The 19,712-nt window shown below is 41.8% G+C and overlaps 2 protein-coding genes across 6 annotated transcripts in view; one reads left to right on the top strand and one right to left on the bottom strand.

Annotated features, from left to right (window-relative positions):
- The window catches only part of TTLL5 (Tubulin tyrosine ligase-like 5), a 36,066-nt gene extending 24,640 nt beyond the window's left edge, over positions 1–11,426 (top strand). For all 3 annotated transcript variants that reach the window (XM_028185376.2, XM_028185374.2, XM_028185375.2), the window contains 12 exons: positions 569–782; positions 1,153–1,409; positions 2,850–3,049; positions 3,922–3,994; positions 4,326–4,458; positions 4,851–5,046; positions 5,318–5,465; positions 5,926–6,066; positions 6,141–6,294; positions 6,794–6,960; positions 7,565–7,762; positions 8,818–11,426. In XM_028185376.2, coding sequence (XP_028041177.2) covers positions 569–782; positions 1,153–1,409; positions 2,850–3,049; positions 3,922–3,994; positions 4,326–4,458; positions 4,851–5,046; positions 5,318–5,465; positions 5,926–6,066; positions 6,141–6,294; positions 6,794–6,960; positions 7,565–7,762; positions 8,818–8,962 — 2,026 coding nt within the window. In that variant the 3' untranslated portion in view covers positions 8,963–11,426. The remainder of the gene's footprint in view (positions 1–568; positions 783–1,152; positions 1,410–2,849; positions 3,050–3,921; positions 3,995–4,325; positions 4,459–4,850; positions 5,047–5,317; positions 5,466–5,925; positions 6,067–6,140; positions 6,295–6,793; positions 6,961–7,564; positions 7,763–8,817) is intronic.
- A 1,113-nt stretch (positions 11,427–12,539) lies between these two features.
- Positions 12,540–19,422, bottom strand: Bmp-2 (bmp-2 protein). Of its 3 annotated transcripts, none has more exons than XM_028185364.2 (4): positions 19,205–19,340; positions 18,466–19,130; positions 17,958–18,038; positions 12,540–12,687 (listed from the first exon to the last, which is right to left on the bottom strand). In XM_028185364.2, exons 1-4 carry the CDS (start codon positions 19,211–19,213, stop codon positions 12,669–12,671), a joined length of 774 nt encoding a protein of 257 aa, XP_028041165.1. In that variant the 5' UTR covers positions 19,214–19,340; the 3' UTR covers positions 12,540–12,668. The 3 variants fall into 3 exon arrangements, with proteins under 3 accessions (XP_028041165.1, XP_089594823.1, XP_028041166.1); XM_089738697.1 differs by lacking the exon at positions 12,540–12,687 and adding an exon at positions 15,339–15,661 and having other exon boundaries at positions 19,205–19,422; XM_028185365.2 differs by lacking the exon at positions 12,540–12,687 and adding an exon at positions 15,339–16,039.
- Positions 19,423–19,712: the final 290 nt, after the last annotated feature.

Consider the following 19,712-nt stretch of genomic DNA (forward strand, 5'->3'; position numbering starts at 1 on the left):
AAGCTGTTAGCCTTGAGAGACTATTTAGGCGTAACCTTAACTAGTAGGTGATCTCACGGGGCTCAGACCTGACGACGTTGCTAACACGAACCCTAGCAAGAGCCGTGCTTCGCAGAATCTACCACCGGATCGGAAACGCGATCCACTGAGAAGATCCGGCGAGAAACTCAGTGGGCTGTGTGTGTGGGTTAATTTAAGGTTAATTTAGAACAGCCTTTCCCAAAGTGGGCGATAACGCCCCCTTGTGGGTGCTGCAGACCTAAAGGGGGGCGGTAAAAAACCCAGAAAAAAATGGGGGCGTTTTGTAGAGGCTTGGTAGGCGATTTGTAATTTCATCTAAGATGACTTTTAGACACCGACTAAGCTCTCGCTATAGTTGTTTTTAGGTAGACGAAAAAATGGGGGCGTTAAAAAATAATTTATTCCCAAAGTGGACAGTAGACAAAATAAGTTTGGGAGCTCCTGATTTAGAACGATGACCGGTGTATGACAGCGTTAAACGTTTAACGCAACCTTGCTGGAAGTCGCATCAGAAGTTTCACTTCAAAAAATTCCCCTTTTTATTTAGATCGTACGAGTTGACCCGCAAAGACAAGCTGTTCAAGAACATCGAGAAGATGCAGTACTTCCGCGGCCTGAAGCACTTCGACTTCATACCGACCACGTTCCTTATGCCGGCGGAGTACAAGGAGCTTTGCACCACGCACTACAGGACGAAGGGACCCTGGATCGTGAAGCCGGCTGCTTCCAGCCGAGGTCGCGGCATTTACATCGTCAACACGGTGCGCTCTTAAACGACTTTCAATGATAACTCACAAGGCTATTATATATATTTTTTAAAAAGAGCCATCATCTTTGATGTAGAGTTCCTATGGCCACATTTCAGTTGTATAAGCGAACCTTGGACAGAAGTCTACAGTATTTGTCGAGATAAATCAATGAACTTAACATATGGTTATGGTAATTACGAAAATTCTTAGATCCACCTTCCGGCTATATCGGTCCAGATCAATCAAGGCACATCGGGCTTCCCACACATATTTAGGGGATTTCCCTTACGCATTTTCATCTATAATTAAGTAGCTATCGTAGGTTTGTAGGCTACGAAGTCTCAATATAAACTCAAGATGGTCATAGCTTTCAACGTTTCAGCCAGAACAGATACCGAAGGGGGAAAACGTGGTGGTAGCGAAGTACATAGACAAGCCCCTCCTCATAGGGGGCCACAAGTGCGACCTCCGCCTGTACGTGTGCGTGACCTCGATGGACCCCCTCCTCATTTACTTGTACGAGGAGGGCCTGGTCAGGTTCGCCGCCGTCAAGTACGACCACACCAACAAGAACCTGTGGAACCCGTGCATGCATCTCTGCAACTACAGCATCAATAAGTACCATACGGACTACATTAAGTGAGTTTCTCCCCTTCAAACTTAACGTAACCACTTAACACCAGGTGGGCTGTGAGCTCGTCCACCCATCTAAGCAATAAAAAAAAAATCAACCCGAGTACACCCAATGCTGAGTGTAAGTCCTCTCAAATGTAATTAGCGTTCCTCCTCCTTTGGGCCTTTATCTCATTACTGAGGGTCGTGGCTCCCCGCTGCATCAACCTCTCCTGTACGATCGTTTTCCATCTGCTGCGATATTTGGTCTCGTGGAGGGCGTCGTGGAGCTTGATGTCCAGACAAGACCGAATTTGGTACAACCACGTCGTGTGACTGCGTCTTCTGAGACGTTTACCCTCTACGTCACCATCAGCTGTTCAAGATTGTGACCCTCCTTTCGAGCGATTTGTCCAAAAAACTCCAATACTCCACGAATGCAATATTGTGGAGAGTCTCCTATTAACATTAAGCTTCTTCAGTATTGACACATTGGTGCGAAAGGCAGTCCATGAAATCTGCATTAATTTCCTCCAGCACCACATTTCGAAGGCAGTCTCTGTCGGCCTTTTTCAGTGTCCAGATCTCCACTCCGTTAGTGAACACGGAGAAAACCAACAAATTCACCAACCTGAGTTTTGTTTCGGTATCTTATGCAGTTGAGACATTGCATTTTTGGCCATATCCCTATACGTCTCCTTATCTCTTTTTCACGTGACCCAGAGTTATTAACGTTAGCCCCTAGGTAGATGAAGTTGGTAACGATTTGAAGGCACAACATTCCCGTTAGTTCAAGACTCTTGGACAATTAGCGTTACAAGATTTTAATTTGCTAACTACAAAAGTTTTTTTTATGATTTTTACTCTTCGAAGTTTCGGAATGATATTAAACCCAAAAACCGTAAAAGTAGTTTTGATAATCTATTCCATATTGTTGTGTGAAAGAAAATTTAGGAAAGTCATGACGGATCGTAAAGAATGATTAAATTTTGATAACATTAAATAATAGTCATCAGCCATTCATTCAATGGTTTGAGAGAATAAAATACTTTGAAGAATTAAAATGCGGCAACACCGAAAATAAATTGCAGATGCGACGACTTTTTGGCGGGAACGCGAGGAGTGAAGTTGTGTGATTTGTTTTATTTTGTCTATTTAGTGTTTCTTCAGGTTTAAATCTGTAATAACGGTGGTTTATTAACTGTTTAATATCTGTGAAAGTGCACAAATGTGGGAAAATGAAACAAAGCTGCTGGACGTAGCTTCTCGGGATCCTCCAAAAAGTCCACTGAAAAAATCTCAGTAAAAGACCACCATTTTACTGAGGTTATTATAGTTCATCCCATATAATTTCATTTCACTCCATATTATCATTTTTCATAAAGTTAATAATATAAATTAAAATACATGACATGACTTAAAGGTCTTAGTTACCAGGTCATAAAATCCCTTAAAAACAAAATACAGATGCGACGACCCGAACGCTGGCAATATCGGTCACAAGTGGACGCTGTCGGCGCTGCTCCGGCACCTGAGGAAGCAGGGCCGGAACACCACGGCGCTGATGGCCGCCATCGAGGACCTGGTCGTCAAGTCCATACTGTCCTCGGCGCAGACCATCACCGCGGCCGCCCGGGTCTTCGTTCCCAACCACTTTAACTGCTTCGGTATGTTATCTGTTCCTACCGTTCGAAAGCTCAGGTAGGACAGAGCAGATGAGCTCACTACCTAATGGTAAGCTAATACACGTCATTTCGGATCCTGCCGATCCACTAACGGTGCTTTTAGGTACCTCAAGCATCGGTCATCGTTCTCGACGAGTAAATTAACCCAGACACAGCCCACTGAGTTTCTCGCCGGATCTTCTCAGTGGGTCGCGTTTCCGATCCGGTGGTAGATTCTGCGAAGCGCGGCTCTTGCTAGGGTTCGTGTTAGCAACGTCATCAGGTGTGAGTCCTGTAACTCACCTACCAGTTAAGGTTACGCTGAAATAGCCTCCCAAGGCTATCAGCTTAGGTAGGAAAAAAAAGATAAGCTAAAGTAATAGAAATAAATAATGGCTAAATGCAGCTTCATTATGTGTGACGTCATTTGTGGCCAAAACACTGAGTTAATCGTAAATTATACACTAATGCACATCGCTCAGCCACATATGACGTCATGCGTTGACGGTCGGCTGCCCTACTGCATTAGCACAATGGTTCAGTTATTATAATTGTCAAAAGTAGTTTGTCTAAGAAAATATGTATGGTTTTTACTTTAGCGTCTTTTCAATGTTGCACGATTTGAAGAGAAAATAGACATAATATGTACATATTTCTTTCTTCACGGCAGAAATAGGAATGGTTGTGGTACCAACCCGTGCTGGCTCACAAGACATCCACTGCCATTATAATAGAGTTTTTATTGCCATTGCAGTCGAGTATACGACCATAGGACCTGATGGCAAATGGTCACCATTGCCGATGGCACCAGCAATTCGACCAGCCCGACTGCTGCCTGCTGTGACATTATTATGTTTAATGTAATTTTGTCTCAGAACTCTTCGGCTACGACATCCTCATAGACGACGTGCTCAAGCCCTGGCTGCTGGAGATCAACCTGTCGCCCAGGTGAGATAACATTACTGGTGGTAGGACCACTTGTGAGTCCCCGCGGGTAGGTACAACCACCCCGCCTATTTCTGCCGTAAAGCAGTAATGCGTTTCGGTTTGAAGGGCGGCGCAGCCGTTGTAACTATACTGAGACCTTAGAACTTATATCTCAAGGTGGGTAGCGCATTTATGTTGTAGATGTCTATGGGCTCCAGTAACCACTTAACACCGACTGGGCTGTGAGCTCGTCCCCCCATCTAAGCAATAAATAAAAAATTAAAATTCCAATTTTATTGGTTGGAAGTGTATATAGCGTGTGTGTATGTGTCCCGTTGTCCGCGGCGCGCAGCCTGGCGTGCGAGAGCCCGCTGGACGCGCGCGTGAAGTCAGCGCTGCTGGCGGACACGCTGACGCTGGTGGGGCTGCCCGCCGTGCCCGCGCCCGCCGACCGCAGCACCTCGCTCAAGATGAGGATCGGCGCCGTGAGTACATGCCATCTCTATGAAACGCCGACACTCAAAATGCTACGCCTTTTTTTTAATAGTAATAAAAAAATAAATTTAAATAAATTAATACTTTAAAACAGAAGGACTAATAGAAAACTTAAACCGGACAAGACCCGCCTTCGGAAACAGGCTGTAGACAGCGGGTGTTGAAAAAATAATATCTTTCTACCTTTTTGCACTGCACGTAATGTAACACATTTGACTAAGACGAGCGGGGTCAATGACCCCACATGACTGAACTGCTTTAGATTGCGGCTTCACGAAATATGTACTATTAAAACTATAAGTATTTATACTTAATTTTCAACTGAATATTGTTGTCGGAACTAATTTTCAAATATCGAATATTTTATAAATGATTCCGCCAGTGTCGGCGCGTGCACTCGGCAGAGAACGTTTGCACCGGCAAGGGGACCGCCCCCGCCCCCCCCGCCGCGGCGGGCGCGCTCAGCGGGGAGGAGGCCCGCCTCGTCAGGGCCGTGAAGGCGCAGTACCAGCGCCGGGGCGGCTTCGTCAGGATCTTCCCGAGCCTCAACTCTTGGCAGAAGTATTCTCAGTACTTGGGTAAGTTGTCATATGTATACTGTTTTAGAACTGTGTCTGTAGACCTGCTTCAGAGAAGTATTGTCTAAAGCTTCGGTCATGTCGAGCCAAAGTCTCGCACCTCGTTCAAAGTAAATACATTACATTTACATTTTACATTTATATCCATAAGTGTCAACAGTTTTCAGTGGTAGACTGTGGTACATTCTCGACTGCTTTTAGAACATCTAAAAATATTGTAGATAGCGTAATGATTAATAGATAAGGGTAATTGAATTTTGTCGCGGTGCAGACCCTGTGTCCGGTGTGCCGGTGTGCTCCACGTCCCTCCGGGGCGGCGGGGGGTACCCCGTGGTGTCCCACAACTACAACTTGGTGCTGCACGCGCACGCACTGCCGCGCACCGCGCCCGCCGCCTGCCTCACGCACACGCCCGCACGGTACGTACACGCCGCCCGCCTCACGCACACGCCCGCACGGTACGTACACGGCGCCCGCCTCACGCACACGCCCGCACGGTACGTACACGGCGCCCGCCTCACGCACACGCCCGCACGGTACGTACACGCCGCCCGCCTCACGCACACGCCCGCACGGTACGTACACGGCGCCCGCCTCACGCACACGCCCGCACGGTACGTACACGGCGCCCGCCTCACGCACACGCCCGCACGGTACGTACACGGCGCCCGCCTCACGCACACGCACGCACGGTACGTACACGGCGCCCGCCTCACGCACACGCCCGCACGGTACGTACACGGCGCCCGCCTCACGCACACGCCCGCACGGTACGTACACGGCGCCCGCCTCACGCACACGCCCGCACGGTACGTACAACACGTATAGTGCGTACTGCGGCCTAATGCGTTACTAACACTGTCCAATAAACGATTCCAGGTTAAAGCGTTACGAAGCGGTGAGCGTGACGTCCACGGCGCCGGCCATCAGGCTGTGCGAGCCCGCGCCGCCGCCGCAGCACGACGCGCGCCGCGCCAAGGAGCTGGTGCGGGAGCAGCTCGGCGCCGGGATGACGCTCACGTCAGTACACGAGCGGTGCGGCCCCGGGGCTCGGCACCGACCCGCGCGCCTCACCACACGCTCTGTTGTTGCAGTACGGGTGAGAGCCGGCGCTTGTTCGGCCTGTACTTGTCGCTGGTGCTCAAGAGGATCACAAGCGCTCACAGCTCGGCCGCGCGACACGCCGCGCTCGTCCTGCGCTTCCTGCGGCGAGCCTCGGCCGCACTTCGGCTGCCCTATCACGTGCAGGTAGTCCTCCACAGCTTCCCATTCAGGATCAAATGCCATGGCGTCCAAATTGAAAACCGACCATATTTTGATAAGTCTTGCCTGCTCAGCTTAGTGCTAACTTAAGTGATAATAAATTTAGTGTACATTTATCGATAATATTCTCTTTTTTTTTCTCTTAAAAATACAGTTTCGGAAAATGCGTTTCGGTTTGAAGGGTGAGGCAGCCGTTTTAACTATACTGAGACCTTAGAACTCATATCTCAAAGTGGGCTGCGCATTTACGTTGTATGTGTGTATTACGATGTCTATGGGCTCCAGTAACCACTTAACACCAGCTGGGTTGCGAGCTCGTCCACCCATCTAAGCAATAAAAATAAGAAAGATTTGCTTGATTTGTCCACAACTAGTTTTGGCTTTTCGCAAGGCCAAAGAGCATTAAAACCTTGAATGCCGGAAAAGTCCACTTGTAGTACATGTAGCCGCGTGCAGCCCCCCCAACCCCCCGCCGCGTCCGCAGGGCCCGCCCGCCAAGATGTGCGACAAGGACCGCTGCGCCGTGATCGCCAAGCAGCTGAACGACTTCCTGTACATGTACCACCGGGAGACCGACCTCTGCACCGACGGCGAGGACCGCGCCGGCCGCGTCTCCAACATACACTTCGCGCAGTTCCTGTCCTCCGCCAGGTAACTTTATTTCGAGACTTTACGTTTACGGGTTGAACTCGCGTGTGCTATTGTCATTACACAATTACCGACGCTACGAGTACTTTAAACCGCTACAGAGCAACCAAACGTCATATTTTTTCTACTAATTAAAAATCGTAAATAATATTCAGAGTTCATAGAGTCTCAGTAATATCGTTAACAAAATTCTCATATTTTTTTTTCGATTTATAATTCTGTTAACACACTTATGGAGAATGTTCCACCTCCGAGTATCGCTACTTACAAGCCCATAACCAATTTTTTTTCCTGCTTATGCTGATAGGCTTGAGAGGATATTTCAGCTTCTCCTTGACGTGAGGATGAGCTCACGGGGCTCAAACCGGGAGTGTTGGTAACACTGGTCCTAGCAAGAGCAGTGCTTCACAAAATCTACCACCAGATCGGAAACGTGACTCACTGAGAAGATCCGGCGAGAAACTCAGTGGGCTGTATCTGTGGGTTAATTTACTCGTCGAGCCCTTCGTCGCAAGCGACGGGTTCGACGAGGACGGTGACCGGTGCTTGAGGTACCTAAAAGCACCGTTAATGGACCCGGTAACCAATCCCAGTTGACGCTCCGCAGCGAAGCCGACCTTGAGGAGATCCTGCTGCTGGTGCTGAAGACTGACAAGTACACGATCAAGTTCCTGGGCGAGTCCCGGTGCCAGCTGTGCGTGGACATGCCGGCCGACAGGCTGCAGGGCGACGCGTGCCGCCCGCAGAGGCACGCGCTGCTGCGGCACCTCGCCGCGCTCGTGCCGGCCAGCAGCCGCCGCTACAGGTGCGGCCAAATGTTACACTAGTGCGCTGCCATTTCAAACGCTTTTTACTGGTGGTAGGACGTCTTGTGAGTCCGCGCGGGTAGGTACCACCACCCCGCCTATTGCAGCCGTGGAGTAGTAATTCGGTTTGAATGGTGGGGCAGCCGTTGTAACTATATCTCAAGGTGGGTGTCGCATTTACGTTCTAAATGTCTATGGGCTCCAGTAACCACTTATCACCAGGTGGGCTGTGAGCTCGTCCACCTATCTAAACAACAAAAAAAAAGCGCTATAAAATTACGCTACCCTACATATATAAAACGAAAAAGCAACAAACTTTAAATACTACATATCATGTATTTTTTTTAAGGCATTTTATGACCGGGTAACTAAGACCTTTAGGTCAAGTCTTATTTTAATTTTAATGAAAACTTCACTATCACTTTTTTATATATTATTATGAAAAATTATAATATGAAGTGAAATAAAATGAAGTTGATTAATATGAAACATGACATGGCATGTTATTTACGAACACTTTTAGTGGACTTTTTGGAGGATCCCGAAAAGTTACGTCCAGCGGCTTTGTTTTATTTTTCCACATTTGTGCATTTTCACACAGATACTAAACAGTTAATAAACCGCCGTTATTACACATTTAATTCTGAAGAAACGCCAAATAAACAAAACAAATCACATAACTTCACTCCTCGCGTTCCCGCCAAAAAGTCCACTATAATGTATATTTTTTGTTTTGTTGTACGGCCATTGGTTACTCGACCTTTTGAACTGAATTTTAATATTAAAGTGTGCGAGGAACGACAAAGATTCAATGAGACGTAGCAGACTTTTTAGGAGTCTGAGAAACCGTGTCAAATGCGTTTCTAGGTTAATAGGTCACCGTTATCATTGGCTTGAACCTCAGTAAACTGGTAAAATGGCGTATTGGCAAGAACTCAGCAACGTCACCCTTTACATTCCCGCCAAAGGATCAAAGCAACCTCTGTCGACTGTAATACTAAAGGATATTACTAAATACAATCACATTAATTTTATTATCGTTTTATTATTACAGACCATCAATTGACTCCCAAAGCCGCTCAGAACCGGAGGATCGAGAGCACTCCCCGACCCCCCTCCCGAGCTCCGACATCGTCCTGAAAGAGTCACTCAAAGAAGAAAAACCTTTCACGCAAGCTCTCAAATACGCGAGGTCATAACATACAATGATAAAAATAAAATTAGCCGCATTTTCAAAATATGGGTCTGCAGGCAACATTGAAGATATTTTTTTATTATACTGGCAATATTTGGCAAGATAAGTGATCAGAAAACTGCAATAAACCAGTAAATTGAATTTCTAGGTTCAAACATGAGTCTCTTAAAATCGTAGCGGAGATGTAACTGAAAGTTACGTTGACCCAAAATTTTAGCGCCTCACAATTGTGTAACAACGTAGCTGGAAGGAATCTCAAATTTATATTAGTTTAGAACATCGTGTGTGTGTGTGTGTTTGATCAAAATTAGTTAATGCGCATTCGTGCCGCGAGAGGGCGGACGGGTAGGTAATTACCAAACTACCCTGAACTCTAGTCCCAATTAGTTAATACAATGGTCAGTGTTGTAAACATGAAGTTTGTATAGAAACCAAAGGTAGAAATATGCCTAACTACTGCCGTTGCTTGTCTATATCTAAAAAACTATTAGGATTTATAGACTAATCTAAAACATTTCCATATTAATTTGTATTAACGAAAAAAGGGGTAAAGTCGATTCACAATGGCGAGACTTGCCTGCTGCAAACAACATGCGAGATTCTTCTAATATTTAAACACAATTCATGTACTTACATAGATGGATTATCTTTGAAATATCAATAATATTTATATTAAATTTTAAGCGCGGCTTCATTCGCGTTAATATACAAAAAAAAACCGCTTGAATAGTATAATTTTTTGTGAATGGATAGTGCAGTGGCTTTTTCTGACAATGTGCGCGCGTAACTAGGACCGGTCGTGCAATTGAGGCGTGTATGCGTGACAAACTCACTTTCGCATTTATAGTATTAGTATGGATGTAGAGTATATGAGGTTACTAAGTCAAGATATAGTTACCACGGAGTAGGTGCTGCGATCAGTGACGTCACTTGTGGTCACTCGGGACGGATGTTACAAGTCGGCGGTACTTACGTCAAAAATAATAAAAGTAATTGTGATTCTAAATCTTAATGATGAGTATTAATCGTTTAGAGTATTTATTCATTAGCTTTCGTTTATTTGATGCTGACTTAAATTTCAACATTTTGCCTGAAAACTATTTTTGTAAACACTTGTAATGAGTAAAGTATATTACATAGACAAGTATTTTCTTGTTGAGATTCATGGAAAATTGTATTTATTTTTATCGGAAAGTATAAATTAGAAGAGTATTTATTTACATTACTACATGCCTTAAACGCTAGCTTTACATGCAACGAAATTACAATTTTTTGATATAAAATAGACGAGTTTGAACATATTATTCGTGTTCCTCACTAAGTATATTGTAGCATTTGTAGTCTCCTAAATTATCTATAAAAATGTTTTGTGTTCTATTATATTTTCCTACATTTGTTTGAAAAATTAAAAGTTCAAAGTTTAAAATTTTTTGAGGGTACTTATGTATTTAATTTTATTTTGCGGTTGTCTCGAGTATATCTGCTTAATATTGTAAGAGTTGATCGTTGTTAAATATCTATCATTTATGTAAAATATTCCAGTTTTTGTACTATACAAATTTTGCATGATTTCAAATATTTATATAGAAATACTAAACTAGGTATCTATAAGAACTTGACACACAATGCTAGTCGTCACTCTCTTGCACATAATATTCACTAACACAAAATAATATATGAAAAAGGAATATTTATATTAAAAAATTATCATTTAAAAGAATCTATTAAGTTAAATTTAAGTATTATTATTTGTTGGATTTAAAAAAAATATTTCAAGAATTGCCGTCCTCCCGACTTATTATTTTGGTTGTTTTTAATTTATTTTATAATTGTAAGTTTTACTGTATGCCGCGTGAATCGAATAAGGTTATTACTATATCTGATGTAAAAAAATATATATTTTTGGAATGAAAAAAAAATTACAAATAAATAAATTCTGGAACTTTTTTTTGTTTAAAACTTAATTCCGATAATTAAATGAAATGAAACAGATAAATGTGCCGTCTTGTTATTGTACGTAAGAATATGAAATGTCGGATCTACTACAAAAAAGTATTTAAATGCATTCTTTAATTACGAGTCGACCTCAATCCAAAGCTCCCCACCCCAGTAGTAATTGCCGAAGCACAATGTGAACGCTGCGATTGTCTTTATCATAGAATTATTATTTTGTTTGAAACGCATAGAACAACTCGGAACATAGTTTTAGCGCAAAGCAAGAATGTGTCTGTAATATAAAAACAGTATTTTCATAGACATGTATAAACGTTTTCATTTTGGCTTAATTGTAATTCGCAATGTTACCATGACCGGTGCCATAGATAACATTTCCAATTTATTGTAACTTTATTTGTTTCAGTACAAATTTTGACTTTTACTGAATCTCAAATCGATTATTCAACTCAAATCTATAATATATTGATTACATTTATGCTTTTTGAAAGATGCTGATTAAATATTGAGAAATATTTTATTGTTTTTTTTTAAATGACGCTTGCCCAGAACCTCTTCATTCTATTTCCTTTAAAAAATATATTGAGCGAGTGCTTCATTGGGCGCAAATACTATATAGCTGTAGTTACAGTTACAGCATGAAGGGTTTCCATCATGACGAGAACAGTTCGTCCAGGAGCAAAGTAATAATACCAATTCTTCAGACGGCGATATGCGTAATTCAGCCGCGAAGCAACACGCGTCTCGGTTTGGGAGGATGGGACCGCTGTTATCACAATTCGTTTTCGACCGCACGTCTCAAGCTTTTAGCTAATGTCTTGTGGACTTTTAAAAACACAACCGTGAGCACTAGTCTAAAGCATCTAAAAAACAGACGTGTGGCACTCGAAGACTGCCGCAGTAAAGCTATTGCATAGCATTTTTTATCAACTTATGCAATTATAAATCGACAATAATAATTTAATATTAAAACAACAATAAAATAAGATCCGGCGAGAAACTCAGTGGGCTAACTTTCAATGAATCTGCTACATTGTGAGTATTCCATTTTGACCGCGCACTCAGTAGAGGGCGCTACATGGGATAGAGACACGCCTTTAGATGCTAGTTCTAACTCTCATTCGCCCAGAATCAACGGTTTAGCTAGTTTAATGCCACTCCTATCACTGAATGAGTAGTAGTAGTAATAAAATTCTTCGATTAAGCGATAGAAAATGGCACGCCCAACACATTGTAATGTGATATAATTTTCTATTTTACAATTCCGTTTGTCGCTGATAGATGGCGCTTGACACAAAAGCTGAATCGCGCTATCGTTGTGTTACCCACGAAATTATATCACATATTTTGATAGTACATAAATAGGTGTTTAGACTTCTTAATTTAAACAGTACACAAGCGCAACGTGTGAATGTGTTGAACGCGAGCTACATAGTAGGCGCAGTGAGGGGTGGAAGGTTTTTTTCGTTACGGAATTTCATGATTCCGCTCTCAAGCCGCGCTCAAGGCCCGCGATAAAATCTATGCAATAGCTTAAAAAACAATAATACAATTCGCTTTTCTGAATTTCACTTGTGTTACCTGACTAATGTTCTAAAACAGGGATGATTGAAAAATAAATACACAAATTCCACATTAACAACAAATTTATTGTCCACTCGAAAAACCGATTACGACGTAACAGGTTTGAATCCTCGAGGGTGCATTGAATCATAAGAGTCCTGGTCCATTGCCACAACTGATGGACGCTCACAATCTCATCCGGCCAACCATTGCCTGTAAACATAATAATATCTGTTAACAAACAATAACCCGAAATTTTGTTATCGATCGACGCCAAACAAAAACAACAGCCTGTAAACATTACGATTCTTTAAGGTACTGTCGATGTCACACACAAAAATCGGTTGTCTGTAAAGTCGGTTTACTGACGATAGTTGAACGTGACAACGTCATAAGAAAATACGCCTCAGAGCGAGGTAACGCCGCACGAGTCATGGTTTTTCGTGCGTGCAGCCGGCTCCAACGAATTATAAGACGTTGTCACGTCAAAAATTGCAAACTATTGCCGTTACGATTCGTAATGTACAACTTCTTTTGATAGTCAGAATGTAAAAGACTTAACGTTTTAGACGTGACTGTACAGCTGCGTGTTCGATCACCGTTTTATTTGAGCGCACACTTTACGTTGCTCGATGGCCGTACTTACAATTTGTGTATACGTTTTCCTGTGTCTTCGTCTGTCGCCGCCTATTTAGTGCGTAACGCTTCTGTTAGCATCGAGTACGCATCGCCGCCCGAACGTTGATCCGCCACTAACTATCTGAAAGGACTCTGGGACGCACAGGCGACGCTCAACGCCGTTAGTCAAATTAGATTACAGAGCATTCCGAAACGATCGTACAACACGCACCACGAGCCTTTATCGTTACAACACAAAACGCTTATAGAAACTATGCGGTTTAACGTGCCCGTTTTTTTTTGTATAAATTCTCCCGTTTTGACGTTGAATTGTTTTAAGGTTTCAGACATCAACGCGTAGTGCCGTACCGTCATTTCTATCGATATGTTCCATGCGTGGATAATGTCATAAGCAACGGGTCTGTTTTGTAACAATATATATATGACAATTGGTGTCCTCATATCCCAACGAGGATTAGACACTGGGGTAAACAATAAGACTTCCACGCTGACACTGCAAAGGACCGGACGTGTCACTGTATATCGCCCAAGACCCAAAATTATCCGTAAATTACTATAGTATTCGATTCCGCTAACGTCCTTTGATTTTTCACGAACTAAAACTGTATTTAAACCGATTTATCAACGGCCGCCTTGCAATATCCTTGACGAGAATGTTTATGTGAATGTTTGTCGTGTATTGTGTTGTTTCATTGCGATAAAGGCTCTAATTCCATAGTAACTTCCGCATAACACCGTCCAAATCTCGTAAACGTATCGTTCTAAATGATCGTGTGCTCTGTAATCCGTTTCATAAGCAGAAAACTGGGATGCGTCCTCTGTTCTAAAGTCGGTAGGTAATCAACGTATGCCCTTGTAATATATTTATACCAAACGGCTTATAGAAATATTTGAAGCGATCTTGTGGGTACAGTCGTTTTAATATCGAAAGATAGAATTTAAAATTAGTTTATTTTATATGTGAAAATTATTATTTGAACGCATCCCTTATATAACTATACGAATAGTCACTGTAATCAGTTTAATGTAATATTACCACAACCAAGCAATGGGTGTTTTTTTTGCTGAGATAGAACTTAAATGCGTCAACCGTAAAACGTGTCATAACTGTCCTCAGAGAGACCGGTCACTATCGACATACCACGACAAACCATGATGAATATGCTGACGTTTGAGCGATGCTACTCTATATAATCTAAATTGAGTTTAAGATCAAACGATTATTCGCGCTACTTGACGATTGGTGATTGTAAAAGGCGCATGTAATCCGTCCATTCACCGAGCAAGCAATACCTTGAGCTGTACATAGATTACAACAACACCGCTTTATAATGATGCAATAATTTAAATAAACCGCAAAAGTAATGTACGTAATTAAGATAATACATAAACAAAAGCGTAAACGATGAACAAAATGTATCATAATCGTTCTCAGACTAGTACGTGGTAAATTTTACGCAATCTGTCTTTCTACGCGTAAAGATCCAGAGGCTGGTACGGAAACCAGAGCGAAACGATTTTTAAAACAATTTGAAACTGACCCGTTTTTATTATATCCAAAAACTCGAGTCAATTTTGGGCTTAAGAGCTCACCCAATCCACAAGAGAGCGAAGACTCGTTAGGCCCAGAAAGTATCAATTAGGAGCGGATTACATAGTGCGTAATACCATTAGTGCTTTCTCAACAATAAGGTCAGATCTCGCGTCACTGGATTTCTTTATTAGCACGACATTGATGCGGACTTGTGATTGTTTCAACAAGAAAAACTCTGTGCAGACACGTAATAATACATTTATGGATGATCTCGTTATGATCTTCCGAGGTCGTGCAATTTGAATCCACTGCTTATCTTGTGGGGTTAGGTTATATTTCAAGTCAGTATTTTATCCTTAACGGCTTGGACGCTAAATTGCTAATGTTATATGGGACGAGTTGTCGGCAGTGTTGGAAATAGTGAATCGCAATTGGACGTCTAAATAAATACGCATCGTCAAGAATATCCGGTGGCCTATGGACCGAATTTTTTTTCAAATTTAACGCCCCGGTATCGTTTGCGTTAATAAAATAGTTCTCTACATACTTTCCGATTAATTTATAGTCTCTCAAGTTCTATCGGGCTTAAAAAACACCCGTTGTAAAGCAACGAAGAGGAAGCTGAACGGGGCAACTAACAAAACATGCAGATTATTGTCGGGGATGTGTATATATAAGTGAAAACTTTCGATTCATTAACGATTTTAATTCCACAGATAGACAATTACATTTTGAAACAAGTATATTTTTACATTTTTTCTAGGGAAGAACGTCAACATCATATAATTGATTTAACCTAATCTGCGTCTTACGTCAAAAACATAAGGTTTGTTACAAAATGAAGGCGATTCGTCTTGATTGTTCTCATTTATTTAATTAAAAAACGATTGACATAATTCTAATTAACTTATAGACTATAGACGTGTGGTCCTGAAGTTCGTGGTCAGTGGCGGCTAGTACCGGCGCGGACCGACGCCCCCGGACATGTCGCGGCCCCGTGGCGCTCCGCCCCCGCTACACACAACACACACCGTGAGCCATCAGCCCCGAGACAACCGACACCCGCTCGGTTTATAGTGGACCAGCGCCCTCCCTTGTCGCTCATCTTCATTGACGCACGCATCAGTTATATTGACATGTCTAACACATTATTTCCACTATACTCTGAGAGGCGTCCAACGGTTCCGTACAATATTAAAAAAAATGACCATTTTATTTAGAAATTAAGCAGTGTACCAAAACTTTCTTTTAAGGTAAACACACATCGATTAATTCCGATTTATTATATATCCCTTCGTTATATTTTTCTTGCAGTTAGTAGTTGTTTTCTAGTAGTATCGTCAAAATGTCTTTTTCATCGGTTTCTTTTAGTTATATATTGTTCACCAGATCCTAAAAAGTTTTGTTATGTTCATTGAAATTAACACAAACAATTTTCGTAAGATCCTTGCTTTTTTTTGTACAAATAACTTTCTAAAGCAGGGCTATGCAAAACGTGACCCGCATGCGGTCTCAAATTAGTGCGGCCCTTAGAGTGTTTAACATTTAAAATTCGTTACGCAATAAAGAGAAAATTAAATAACTAATTTTGTATAAGTGTTCTAAAATTTAGTTTTCATTAAAGATGTGAAAAGGCATTTCATGTAATTTTCGGCCATAAACATCCATAACATGCACAGCCTTGATATTGGTATATGAAGGGGGTTTTATGAAATTATCGCAGTTCATTTAAAAAACATTCACTTGTACAGTTGTACACTAAAGTAGTGTCCGAAAGATCAGATAAAATAACACTATCACCGAAATCACCCTCAGTATGAAAATGGTCATTATTCTTTAATTTAAAATTAGAAAGACTTATTGGGAACTTCTCACACTCAACGCATACCAGTATTTATCATTTCGTTCTATACAATCTTTAACTGGCAAATGAACAAGTGACTAGGACTTACTTGAAAGCAGGGATTGCTAAAGTGGACATTATCACCCCAAGGTGTCTACGGTTTCCCAGGGGTCGACATATTAAATGAAAACTGATTTTGGTGTCGTCAAGGTTTTCAAATCGACCTCCATTAATTAAAACAAGTTCTTATTTTAAACTTATAAAGGCACTGAATAAGTTGTGTTATGTGTACCAATTTATAATAAAAATGAGTAATATTTTTTTAGTTGGTATCTTTGTTGCTCATTTACTTGTACGTACTGAATTTTATGTAATTTTCTTGGGTTGATTTTGATGAGAAAATAAAATATCTCAAATTTACTCTATTAACCAATTTAGAAACTGGAAAGTTTCTAAATTGATAAGTATTTGATTTTCATAGGAATAAAAACTAGAGATAGGATTTTTAAAGTCTTAAAGTCTACATTGATCTGAATTTGGAATAGGGTCTCTTTCCCAAAATAGTTTGGGAATTCCGGAGATAGAGTAGCAATCTATTTTTTTAATAAATAAATAAAAACAATTCTTTGTATTGAAAGTGGTTTGTGTTTAGTAAATCTACTTTGAATATTAGGAGCATTAGTTAGTACAAATAAAATGGGCTTTTGATGTGGGCAGCAATATTCAAATTTTCCATTTTGTCAATTAATTTTCCACTCTACAGAACAAACATCGATGAGATAATTGCCAAATTTCAGTACTAATATGGTTGACGAAAATGTATAGCTACAACCAGATTTGTTTGTTAGTACAATTAGCAAATATCCTACTGTACAGCATTTTATAAGATCTATTGAGTACTTCTTACTATTGTGTAATATTAGTAGTAATTTCATTATTCATAAAATCTATTGTGGTAACTATAAATTTCTAAATATGACCTGTGGTCCTATACGCATTAAATGGGTCTAAAATTGCAACATGTTACTTTTTAAAAAATCGAAAGCTTTCCATTTGATAAACTTTAGACAATTTTGTGGATTCATTGTTAGGCTGCTGTGTAGAAACCTACAAAGACTTGTTTTATATAATAGTTGTCTCACCCTTCCGACTGGAACACACAACTGCTCCACATCAAGAATACACATGATATACTTGCGACTTTGCCAATAACCCCTAACAGCAATAAAAAGAATAGCAGTGCTGGTGTGATGGCCACAAGAGTTCATTCTCTGGTGAATCCTGTATACGATTCTTACAACACCCAGAGCAAAAAATGTTAGGTCCCATTTTAAGCCACACAAAATAAAATAATGCTAGTGTATTTCTGTGTGATAATCATTCAATTTTTTTATGGCTTCTGGTTTTTTATTTATATCACTGTTCACTTGCCAGCTCATAAGTAAAATATAGTTTTCTTTAACTCACCGTCCCAATGGAGGTTGCATGTATTGTGGTACATAGTGATCTCTCTCGTAACCTCCGGCCACTGGAGCTGGACCTCCACGCCTGAAATGTTTACATACAATTTAATTGATAATGCTTACACAAGTAAAACTCATTATTCGTTTTCAGTTACACTGGCATGTACATTGGCATGTACTTATTGGTAATCAAAAACACCACAAAAAGAGAGTCATTTGTATTCTGTTTTTATGTTTTAATAACACTATATTATAAACTGTTTGTACTAAGGTTAGTTTAATATCAATTCGACAGCTTTCCCACCAGAGTTGCATTTTCTGCAGTGCAGATTGTGGTCCCTGAATAATCTTACCCGATAATCATGACCTACATTAAATAACTAGTTACTATCACCATAATGGATTAAGAAAATTACATGTGTATTTTTATGAGCGTGGTGCTACTAGATTATTTATAAATATAATAAGAGACAAAGAAAAAGAAATTAGAGATTTAGATTGTTGTGACTGACCCGGAATACATGGGGGCAGGTGATCGTCGGCTGTACATGTCCCCGTTAGGTATGTGGTGAGCAGGTCTCGGGCGTTCATACTGTGCGCGCTCGTCGTAGTGGCGGTCGTCATAGGGAGGCTCATCGTAACGTCGCGTACCCTCCACCACTGAGATGTGATTCTGGTAGCGCTCGTCAGGGTAAGCAGGCGCCGGCGGTGCGTAAGCGTCCCTAGGGCCGCGATCCATCAGCGCGAACCCACGCCGATCCTCGCCGTACGCATAGCGCTCATCATAGGGCGCCGCCGGCGGACCGCGTTCGTAGCCGCGCACCGGACCTGGCCGGTCCCTCATGTATGGTGCGTCCCGAGGCGGGGGCGCGTGTCGCACGGGGCCGCCTCCGCGACGCTCCATGCCACCGCGCATGGAACCTCGTCCACCGCGACCGCCCCCACGCTGCCCGCGTTCTTTGATGCGACCGCGCTCCACGGATATGACGCCGCCGTTAAATGTCGAGTTATGAAGCGCGCGAATCGCCGCTGCCGCTTGTTCCTCTGTCTGCATATGCACGAACCCGCACCGGTTCATTATATCACACTCTGTGACGACGCCGAAACGCTCAAACAGCTTTCTAAGGTCCTCCGGTTTGGAGCCCTGCGGCAGGCTGCCGACGAACACCTTCGTTTGCTGCGAAATTGTGTACCGTTAAATTTTCGTTTCACCAGAATATCTTGATATGATACGGAATAAAATGAACTCACCGGCACCATGATCACTGATTTATATCACTTCCAAGAAACGATGTCTATTAATTGTTACGTTATTATTTTAAAAAAAAGCGCACTAGTCTCAAGTCACCCGACGCAATTAAAGTAAGATGGCTACCGGAAATAGGGATATATCCCGATACAAGTGAATACTCGATACCTACTTTTAGTTCGATACTAGTACTGACAGAATAATCAATACTGCGATACCTACTCAATATCGATACGGAGAAGTGTGAATCGAACATAGCTCCATGGAATCGAACGAAGAAATAAAGCAAACAACGGACTTTTTAGCCGAAACGCGAGGAGTGAAGTTGTGTGATTTGTTTTATTTTGTCTATTCAGTGTTTTTTCCGGTTTACATGTATAGTAACTGGTTTATTAACTGTTTAGTATCTGTGAAAGTGCACAAATGTGGGAAAATCAAACAAAGCCGCTGACCATAACTTCTCAGGATCCTCCAAAAAGTCAACTGAAAAAGTCTCAGTAAATGATCACC

Source organism: Bombyx mandarina, chromosome 25 (genome assembly GCF_030267445.1).
Source record: "Bombyx mandarina strain Sakado chromosome 25, ASM3026744v2".
NCBI lineage: Eukaryota > Metazoa > Arthropoda > Insecta > Lepidoptera > Bombycidae > Bombyx > Bombyx mandarina.